At 35.4% G+C, this 11,209-nt stretch overlaps 3 protein-coding genes across 3 annotated transcripts; 1 reads left to right on the top strand and 2 right to left on the bottom strand.

Moving 5' to 3' along the window:
- Positions 1–9: 9 nt before the first annotated feature.
- Positions 10–2,383, bottom strand: LOC107037882 (pyroglutamyl-peptidase 1). Its single transcript, XM_015256672.2, has 2 exons — positions 1,927–2,383; positions 10–513 (listed from the first exon to the last, which is right to left on the bottom strand). The coding sequence occupies exons 1-2, from the start codon at positions 2,161–2,163 to the stop codon at positions 136–138; spliced, it is 615 nt and encodes a 204-aa protein (XP_015112158.1). The 5' UTR covers positions 2,164–2,383; the 3' UTR covers positions 10–135.
- A 74-nt stretch (positions 2,384–2,457) lies between these two features.
- LOC107037881 (lysM and putative peptidoglycan-binding domain-containing protein 3) lies at positions 2,458–7,616 on the top strand. The gene is made up of 4 exons (XM_015256670.2): positions 2,458–2,577; positions 2,654–2,969; positions 3,043–3,250; positions 6,734–7,616. Exons 2-4 carry the CDS (start codon positions 2,941–2,943, stop codon positions 7,244–7,246), a joined length of 750 nt encoding a protein of 249 aa, XP_015112156.1. The 5' UTR covers positions 2,458–2,577; positions 2,654–2,940; the 3' UTR covers positions 7,247–7,616.
- A 1,338-nt stretch (positions 7,617–8,954) lies between these two features.
- LOC107037875 (40S ribosomal protein S11) lies at positions 8,955–10,988 on the bottom strand. Its single transcript, XM_015256664.1, has 4 exons — positions 10,923–10,988; positions 10,314–10,645; positions 9,303–9,448; positions 8,955–9,094 (listed from the first exon to the last, which is right to left on the bottom strand). The coding sequence occupies exons 1-3, from the start codon at positions 10,932–10,934 to the stop codon at positions 9,325–9,327; spliced, it is 468 nt and encodes a 155-aa protein (XP_015112150.1). The 5' UTR covers positions 10,935–10,988; the 3' UTR covers positions 8,955–9,094; positions 9,303–9,324.
- Between the last annotated feature and the right edge of the window lie 221 nt (positions 10,989–11,209).

Raw genomic sequence — 11,209 nt, 5'->3', positions numbered from 1 at the left:
CAACAAAAGGAGAATTATAATTTGAAAATTTATTGATAGATCTAAAAATACAAATTGCTTTCTGAAATTGGAGAATACAAAATAATTATCAAAATCGGTCGAACGATCCACAACTGAGGCATCAAAAATTTTCAATTACTCTCCAAGACTCTCGATTAAACAACAGATGACCCCGAAAATTCCACGTTCAGTTTCCTCCGAGGAATAGCAGTCAAGATCAGGCACATGAACGAACAATGTTCGATGCTGCTCGATGGCTAGTGATTGATACAACGTGTATTCACAGAGGTATCTCCCAGCATCGTCTGACACGCAGATGTCACAATTGAACTTATCTTTAACGTTCTGACAAATTGCGTTGACATCCAAGCCAACACTGAGCCTTGTACATGCCATTCCACAGTCATTCGGGCATTTTTCGACAACATCTCTTCTCGTATATCCACTGCTGGAGGCATGGCTCTCTATCGTTACACAGTTAGCTTTGCCGGAGACCCCCACGTGTACAACGAACTGAAAAAAAATTGTTTAAGGACACGAAAAAGTGGAGTGATAATAAAAAAATGAATAAAAGGTATTTTCAGTTAATTGTATGGGATGAGAATGGTAATTTTCCAAAAATCCAGTTCTTTTATTTTTCAGGGAAATTCTGTCGTTTTTCAGAGTAATGGGAGAATTATGAAAGGAGCATTACTGAATGACTGAGGAAAATAAATTGCAGTGCTCTTATAAAAAATTTTTTCTATCGGAGTTCTATTCGAATTCTGTTGCAAAATTGCATTTGCTTTTGGCGCTAATGCTATTGAAAATTGCAAGGTAAAGTTGCATAATTTTCACAAAAATAATTAAAGCTTAATAATTAAATAATTAATAAGGTAAAGTTACATAATTCCCTTGCAATTATCTTGCAATTTTCAATAGTTGGTTATTGCTTGGTAAAAAAAAATTACAGATGTTGATTTTTCTCTATAACTTATTATGTTCAGACATCGGCATAATCATAATTTTGAATTAAGGCCCGGGGGGATCATCTTTCGAACGTGATCTTGGTTGTTTTTTTATTTTTATCATTTCAAGTGATCTCCAATTGCTATTCAGTTATTATTTAGTGGAGCCCTGGAGTATCCAAATATTACGATTGTACAATCAAAAAAACGTTGAAAAAAAGCTGAAAGTTTTCAAAGAGTGTTTTTGAATAATATCGGGGAATGAACCCAATTGGGAGGAAATTGCAAATTAATAATTTGATGTATCTAATGGCTGTTAGGTCGTCATTTGTCACAGTAGTCAATGGCTATCAGATCGTTAGTTACCACGATAAATTATCCATTCACTATTTCCTCTATCGGACTTACTTCTTAACAGGGATCAGAACAATTGTCAATTTCAAAATAAGTTGAATTTAGCTTCTGTTAAGTGATGATATTACCCAACAATTTTCAATCACCAAATTAATCATTCATCGAATATTTAAATAACGAAATAATCTATCAACCAGTAATCGTGTCAGAAGTTTGACCATTACATGTCTAATTGAAAAATCCTTTTATGAAATTAATAATTATTTACTCAGTAGTTGATAGAAAATTTAAATCCTGAATTATTTTCATACTTTAGTAAGATACAATCATGCAAGTAAGATAATAAAATTATAGTAATAAAAAGGTGCAAATTCTGATAATATTACGAAATATTACAAATGGAATATAATTGTCGATTTATCGCTGTTTCTTAATCTTTATTAAAAACGCTCTTTGAAAATGCAGTTTTTTTTCTATATTTTTTTTGTACAATCATAATTTTTGGGGACTCCTGCGTCATGTAAAATCCAATGGATGTCATGATATATTTTACATTATGAAGATGGAAAAATAATCGAGATAACGTTCGAAAGGTAATCCACGAGGGCCTTAATTACTTAATTACCAATGGATCGTGCTCCTTCCAAATCTCGGGTATCCTCGAAGCCACGTAATCGTAAACGACTGGGATTGCTTCGATGATCAGGTCGATATTGTAAAGATCCTTCAGTTTTTTCGACGATCTCTCCTTCAATAATTTGACAGCTTCCCAGCTGGCGTTCACAGGATGCACCCCAAAGGGCCCAAAACCGGTGACAACGACATTTCGTTTTCTACCCCCAGTCATGTTTGTTTTTTCCATGACAATTGTGCACTAGTCACGCGATCTTATCAGTGCTCCAAGTGTTATTCATTCTTCTTCTGCGTAAACAATCGTAAACTGATGAAGGTGTTTCGTGTTTCGTCTGTTGATCACTGGGGGGCGAAGCGGAAGGGGACCTCCTGGAGTCTCTTATTCTTCTCGAAAATCATTCGAAAAATTGAGTTTCGGGGCAATTACGCCCTCACGCGCAGGCGCGTGATTCGAATGTAGTGAGCATCATGGGAAGCTCGCGAGGCTTCGGTGGCTCTCGGGTTTCTTCGCGAACCCAAGAAGCGAGGTGTAGCTTCTCCTCATACCTATCTGAACATATCTGAGTACTGGTGAAATGAAACTCATTGATTGTTAAAATTGTCATCGCAAATGGTCGAGAACAAGGCGATTTTCTCATTCCGTGTGATTATCCATTCCCGCACTTTGAATTTTTCCTCTTTCGTGTACTCTTTGTTTCATGTTTACGTTCACTATTCAGATAACAAGCTAAATCTTCCGAGTTATCTGCTTATCTGCGTTAAGACGATGACGAGTCTGCACTACACAAACAGAAAAAGAGAGAGAGCAACAGCCAATCCCTGCGCCAGCTGTGCAGCGTATGGAGTAATTAATCCGCTCGCCAATACGTGTTCAATTCACCTATTTTCAGTCTGACAGAGTGACGTACAGACGCAAACATTAGATGATCAATGATTAGAGGGTCATTGATCATGCAGAACCATCCTGACCGAAGTTGATGGGAAAATCGAGTAGTAGAGCTCAAAGATGCGGAAGAAGTCGGTGGGAAACAACAGGTAAGAGCATTTGATATCAAACATTGCAAGCACAAGGATTGTTCAACGAATTCAAGGATTGCGTTCCGATCAGACAAACGATTCATCAGAGGGGCAACCAGAGAGACGGCTCCCCACATTATGTATTACTGTATTCCGATGATGAGAGTGGAGATGAGGAGGAGATCCTCCTCCAACCGAGGAATAAATCCAATTCGACACCCAGGAGGATTGAGGTGATCGTTGTCACGTTGAAGCCTGAGGATACACTTCAGGCATTGGCCCTCAGATATCGGTGCACCGTGAGTATTCACCAGAAGCTCCAAGATTTTTGTATTTCTGTACGAATTATTTCCATACATAAATTTTTACGTCAATTTTTGTTTTCATACGAAAGATGTCTAATCGCTCCAGAGAAAAACGCAGAGAAATGTCGCAACTCCACACGAAATGTTTTTATACGTGTGGCAGGGTTCCACGACTTTTTCCCCGATATTTTTTCCCAGACATTTCTTCCCATTGCCATTTCTTCCTTCTCTCTTTCTTCCCCGACAGAGTTTCCTCAAACTGTCTCCTCTTTTTCCCATCGATACCTGAACAAATAATAATCCCTACGAACAGTAAAGTGAATAAAAAAAAATTAATACGAGTCATAATCATGTTTATAGAAGATAAATATTACAAGAACAGTACCACAGAGTATTACATGCAATTCAATCAGTCAAAATAGACAAACAAACAATTTCAGTTACGAATTTCATTAATTTCTTTGAATTCTTCATCGATGAAACAAGACGTCAATTGCAAAAATGAATAAAGAATTACAGTCAAAAACGAAATCAATAAACGACCGGGTTATCCTAAAACAAACTGTCTCCTCTTTTTCCCATCGATACCTCAACAAATAATAATCCCTACGAACAGTAAAGTGAATGAAAAAAAAATTAATACGAGTCATAATCATGTTTATAAAAGATAAATATTACAAGAACAGTACCACAGAATATTACATGCAATTCAATCAGTCAAAATAGACAAACAAACGATTTCAGTTACGAATTTCATTAATTTCTTTCAATTCTTCATCGATGAAACAAGACGTCAATTGCAAAAATGAATAAAGAATTACAGTCAAAAACGAAATCAATAAACGACCGGGTTATCCTAAAACAAACTGTCTCCTCTTTTTCCCATCGATACCTCAACAAATAATAATCCCTACGAACAGTAAAGTGAATAAAAAAAAATTAATACGAGTCATAATCATGTTTATAGAAGATAAATATTACAAGAATAGTACCACAGAATATTACATGCAATTCAATGAGTCAAAATAGACAAACAATTTCAATTACGAATTTCATCAATTGAAATCATTGTTTCATCGATGAAACAAGACGTCAATTGCAAAAATGAATAAAGAATTACAGTCAAAAACGAAATCAATAAACGACCGGGTTATCCTAAAACAAACTGTCTCGTCTTTTCCCCATCGATACCTGAACAAATAATCCCTACGAACAGTAAAGTGAATAAAAAAAAAATTAATACGAGTCATAATCATGTTTATAGAAGATAAATATTACAAGAACAGTACCACAGAATATTACATGCAATTCAATGAGTCAAAATAGACAAACAAAGAATTTCAATTACGAATTTCATCAATTGAAATCATTGTTTCATCGATGAAACAAGACGTCAATTGCAAAAATGAATAAAGAATTACAGTTAAAAACGAAATCAATAAACGACCGCGTTATCGTAATTCGGTCGAGGCTTACAAAAGAAGGACAATTCCCACTTATCATTACAATCAACAACTGTTTTGACCAAATGTACGTCAAAATATACAAATTGAATCAGAAAATCGGAAAGAAAAAGTTGGGGAAAAAGTAGCATAGGAAAAATTGACACGATGAAAATTTTGAGAGGAACAAATCTCGGGGAAGAAAAATGGGAGAAAAAATGTCGAGGAAAATAAGACGGGCCACCGTGTGGCAGTGGGTCGTATATGATCAAACCTATAGAAATCGTATAGAAATAATTTGTATAAAAAATATCCGTATANCAGTCAAAATAGACAAACAAACGATTTCAGTTACGAATTTCATTAATTTCTTTCAATTCTTCATCGATGAAACAAGACGTCAATTGCAAAAATGAACAAAGAATTACAGTCAAAAACGAAATCAATAAACGACCGGGTTTTCCTAAAACAAACTGTCTCCTCTTTTTCCCATCGATACCTGAACAAATAATAATCCCTACGAACAGTAAAGTGAACGGAAAAAAATTAATACGAGTCATAATCATGTTTATAAAAGATAAATATTACAAGAACAGTATCACAGAGTATTACATGCAATTCAATCAGTCAAAATAGACAAACAAACGATTTCAGTTACGAATTTCATTAATTTCTTTCAATTCTTCATCGATGAAACAAGACGTCAATTGCAAAAATGAACAAAGAATTACAGTCAAAAACGAAATCAATAAACGACCGGGTTTTCCTAAAACAAACTGTCTCCTCTTTTTCCCATCGATACCTGAACAAATAATAATCCCTACGAACAGTAAAGTGAACGGAAAAAAATTAATACAAGCCATAATCATGTTTATAAAAATTAAATATTACAAGAACAATATCACAGAGTATTACATGCAATTCAATCAGTCAAAATAGACAAACAAACAATTTCAGTTACGAATTTCATTAATTTCTTTCAATTCTTCATCGATGAAACAAGACGTCAATTGCAAAAATGAATAAAGAATTACAGTCAAAAACGAAATCAATAAACGACCGGGTTATCCTAAAACAAACTGTCTCCTCTTTTTCCCATCGATACCTCAACAAATAATAATCCCTACGAACAGTAAAGTGAATGAAAAAAAAATTAATACGAGTCATAATCATGTTTATAAAAGATAAATATTACAAGAACAGTACCACAGAATATTACATGCAATTCAATCAGTCAAAATAGACAAACAAACGATTTCAGTTACGAATTTCATTAATTTCTTTCAATTCTTCATCGATGAAACAAGACGTCAATTGCAAAAATGAATAAAGAATTACAGTCAAAAACGAAATCAATAAACGACCGGGTTATCCTAAAACAAACTGTCTCCTCTTTTTCCCATCGATACCTGAACAAATAATAATCCCTACGAACAGTAAAGTGAATGAAAAAAAATTAATACAAGTCATAATCATGTTTATAAAAGATAAATATTACAAGAACAGTATCACAGAGTATTACATGCAATTCAATCAGTCAAAATAGACAAACAAAGAATTTCAATTACGAATTTCATCAATTGAAATCATTGTTTCATCGATGAAACAAGACGTCAATTGCAAAAATGAATAAAGAATTACAGTTAAAAACGAAATCAATAAACGACCGCGTTATCGTAATTCGGTCGAGGCTTACAAAAGAAGGACAATTCCCACTTATCATTACAATCAACAACTATTTTGACCAAATGTACGTCAAAATATACAAATTGAATCAGAAAATCGGAAAGAAAAAGTTGGGGAAAAAGTAGCATAGGAAAAATTGACACGATGAAAATTTTGAGAGGAACAAATCTCGGGGAAGAAAAATGGGAGAAAAAATGTCGAGGAAAATAAGACGGGCCACCGTGTGGCAGTGGGTCGTATATGATCAAACCTATAGAAATCGTATAGAAATAATTTGTATAAAAAATATCCGTATAGAAAATTTCCATACGATTTTTTCACACGTGTTAATCTTCCCTCAATTTTCCAGATATCAGAACTAAAAAGAATAAACAACATCCACAAAGAGAACGAGATATTCGCGCGTAGAGTGATAAAAGTTCCAGTCCCTCCATTCTCAATCTTCACCGAGAATAACGATACGAGTGATAACTTGATAGACATAAATCCCCCTGAGAACAATGAGAACGAGAGTCCGAACGTGAAAAGAGAGGAGGAGATCATTAATTTAATATCAACACCGACAGTCGTTCCATCGACGAGTACAGACATCAACAGTGTAATACTGAATTCAGTCTGCGAGCCACTGGCCAGTGGAATTGAGCAGGAGAATTGTTGTGATGGTGAAGATGACACGTTATTGAGGGAACGTACGAATGCAACTGCAGAATCGAGGGTTGTTGATACATTCAAATGCTCCGGTGCTGACTGGGGTCTGTCTTGGATCCATCTCCTGGCATTTTCTCTACTCCTCGGATGTGCAGGACCTGTTATTTATATTTACTGTATCGCTGAGAGTGAACACAACCACGAGCCGACGTGATGGACATGTTTCCTCATAAGAATGAGAAAATTATCAGTATGCAGCTGTGGTTTTGTTAGTTCAATTGTAGAGGATTGTTGTTATTAGGTAAACAGTTTTATACGGACTGACAGACAATAACCATTGGAAAAAGTTTTCTCGATTTATTTGTCAACATAGGGACCATCACTGTGCCCCTCTCGAGAGTTTATTCGATGAAAGAAATATTTGTTCTTAGAGCCAGTAAATAATGATATTATTTCATCATCTGCTCTCTAACGGTGGAGTAGAGTTAGATAATTTTTTATATCTTTAGTGAATTTTTGAGACAGATTTATATTTGTTGATTGATACTGATAAAGAGAATAAACTATATTTTTAAGACTTGAAACTGTTGCTTGTTGCTTTTCGACTTTCTTGAGTCACGCAATCAGAGGAACAAAAAAATCCAGTCTCTCAATCAGTGATTACTTCAAACAACTGCTTGTTTCCAAGGGTCATTAAAATTTCATGTTCCTGTTTAATTGCCCAATGAATAAACCAGAAAACAGTGATTGGATTTCAGTGCAGCTCTGGAAAATGGTCAAGATGCTGGCAATCAACATCTTCGTGTTATTTCTCCTCACAAACGTAAGTTATCCAAGTTTAGGGGAGGCTGGGGTAAAATGGACACTTTTGATTTTTGTTTAAATGTTAATGACGGGTTGAAATGTTGAAGTTTAATAATTTTTTTTTCAATACAAACAACAAATCCTTCCCTTTGTGATGAGCCTAAACTGATCTCAATTAATAAATTTGTTTGTGAGTTATGGATAATGTTAAAAAAGTCTAGTGTCCATTTTACCCCACCGTCCCCACGTAAATTCAGTAGCGAAGTGGCAAAAGGAGACAAGTCAGTTTTGACTATCAACCAGTTTTCAATCAATATCTCGGAATCCAAGGGAGATAGCGAAATTTTCGTAATTACATTTGTTGTAGCACTCAATCGGCTCCACAAAAAAGTTTATAACAAAAATTTCGCTATCTCCCTTAGATTCCGAGATATTAATTGAAAACTGGTCAATAGTCAAAATTGACTTATCTCCTTTTACCACTTCACTACTGAATTGAAAATTGATTGAGATTATTTTTCAAGAGTTTGAAGGCACACAAAATCCAATGGTACAGTTTCGACTGTGAAGAGGGCTCTGGAGAGTCCAAATTCACAGCCCTACGGTCCCCGCCCTGCTCCTACTCTGTGAAATTTCCTCAGCGGGGTGGAAGACCCTGGTACTGGTCGAACGACGTCAAACCCTGGAGATGGGATGCATTCTACAGTTTGTTATCCGTCAGGAAATAAAAGTCGTGGAAATTGCGCTTATATTTCCTTCAGAAATTGTTTTCTCCGTAAAGTTGGATGTCTCTATCTCTAATTAAAATTTGCTATCAACAACAGTCTGATAATAACGGGAAGAATTTCAGTAGTGAAGTGATTTAAGTTAAGAAAACGGTTCAAGTCGACTCATCTCCCAGTTGAGTTTTTGAGGAATATTTCCGAATCTAAGGGAGATGGCGAAATTTTCGTAATTACATTTGTTGTAGGACTCAATCGGCTCTACAAAAAAGGTTATAACGAAAATCTTGCTGTCTCCCTTAGATTCCGAGATATTTATTGAAAACTGGTCAATAGTCAAAATTGACTTGCACCGTTTTACCAGTTCGCTACTGATTTTTAGTAGATAATCAGAAAAACGTGGAAATCGAAATTTATTCACCATCCTTCTTTTATTGCGCTTACATTGGCTTCAGAAGTTGTTTTTACAGAGAGAATAATCCAGGTGATGGTGAATGATGATCAATCAGCGCTTTTCAATCGTCTCCAGAAGCGTTCTGCAAAGCAAATCAGATTGATTACAAAATCTGCTTTGAAACGAATCATAAAGTGATAAAACATTGTTTTGGGAATAATTCAGTAGACGATAGTGTCGTTCAATCTGTCTTCAGAAGACCGTCGTCAAACTCATCATTAAAAGTCTTTAGCAAAAACAATATTTTATAATTGGAAAATTGGAAAAAGTAAAAATGATGAGACAATTACCATCGGCTGTTGAAAAGTAGAATTAAAACTTCTTGAAACTCTTCTTCGATCCAGTTCCTTTGGTTACCTTGAGGACATTGAATCTGACTGTTTTGCTCAGGGGTCTGCATTCGCCAATAGTCACGACATCACCGATTTCCACATCCCTTTAATAATAAACAAAAATTGTCAATCATTATTTTAGTAACCATGAAGTGAATGAAATATTCATTTGATTATTTTAGTAGTTTCAATTCAGTTGACGAATAATTATCTTCACATGTATTTCTTTCAGAAGACCGTCGTCAATATCATCATAATAGAAACAAGTTTTTTTTTTTCATTTTGAAAATATCTTGTTAAAAATTCTTGATTGATTTGAATGGTTCCATTTGCTCAGGAAATATTGGTGATTTAAAATGGGTCATTTTTCCTCAACAATTCATGATATTTTATTGAATGCAACAATTGATTAAATGCGAATGTACTAGACATTTCTGGTGACAAAGAATCTCAATCCTTTCGAATTTTGCAGTAGTTGCTTCAGAAAATGGAAAATTCACGAGATAATTACTGTATTGTAGGGAAATTCAACAAACTAAACTAAACAAAGTGAATCGTTTTTAATCTCCAATAACTCGAGATTGACTGAGTGAAATGTAATTTTTTTTTTTTGTATTTCAAAGGTATTTTTCCAGGCGTTAAAATGAGACTTCATATATTCCACTTGCTTCAGATTCCATCATCACATACTCATGATTTAATAAATTCCATTATATACTGCGGGAGGATGGGGTAAAATGGACACTTGACTTTTTTTAAATGTTCATGACGTGGTGAATTGTTCATGAAATGGAGTAATTTTATTTTTCAATTGAAAGAGCAATGATTCCTCTTTGTGAGCTCAGACCGAGGTCAACTGATAAATCTGTTTCTGAATTATGAATATTTAAAAAACGTCTAAAGTGTCCATTTTACCCCACTCTCCCCTATAATAGTTTAAATATTTGAGTAAATAAATGTAGGACAAACCTGAAGGCAGGACTTAGATGAACACTCATGTTGCGATGTCTCTTCTCGAACCGATTGTATTTCCTAATATAATGAAGATAGTCCCTGCGAATCACAATGGTCCGCTGCATCTTCATTTTCTGCACAACACCAGTGAGAATACGACCTCTGATCGAAACATTTCCAGTGAAGGGGCACTTTTTGTCAATGTAGGTGCCTTCAATGGCTTCACGTGGCGTTTTGAATCCCAGACCGACATTCCGGGTGTACCTCGAGGGCTTTCTGGACTTTGGTCCAACGCCCTTTTTGCGGTTCAAGAAAACTGTCGGCTGCTTTTGAAACGCACGCTCCGTCTGGGTAAAAAATGAAAATGAAACGTTAAAATGAGGTTTCCAAAGCGTTTGCCTTTCTGCTCATGCATGTGGAGTCTGGAGTCCACGACGCCCAACCACGTGCTCCCAACGCCGAGACAATTCACTTTTTTATCATTTCCAGTTGGAAAAACAAGTTCGATTATTTCATTCTGATTATAAATTCATACAGATAGCTATCGCGTGATTTTTTATGTTTGAAATTCACTCTTAACTATTAGTTTTGAGTATTTTTACGACGATGAATGTGGGAGCATACCTGATCAGCCATCTTGCACTGCTGAAAGACCGAAATCCGACAAATTCAGCCGGAAGTCGTTCACATGACCAACTTTCAGTCGCAAAAATCTCGAGGGAATTTCTGAAAATCCCTAGATGTTGGGATCAGTCGGTAATGAAGGTTTATCTAGATTTTTTAGATCGTAGAGGGCGCTAGGAACAGAAGACATGATTCGAGCGGGAAATTTATCTGCCCATTCGTGCGTGAATAGGGGAGGTTGGGGTAAAATGGACACTTTTGACTTTTTTACAGTGTTAATGTCGGGT

This window comes from Diachasma alloeum, unplaced genomic scaffold (assembly GCF_001412515.2).
Source record: "Diachasma alloeum isolate Michigan unplaced genomic scaffold, Dall2.0 Dall_scaffold_00271, whole genome shotgun sequence".
NCBI lineage: Eukaryota > Metazoa > Arthropoda > Insecta > Hymenoptera > Braconidae > Diachasma > Diachasma alloeum.
Note: the sequence above shows the minus strand (reverse complement) of the source record. Positions and strands in the feature narration are given on the sequence as shown.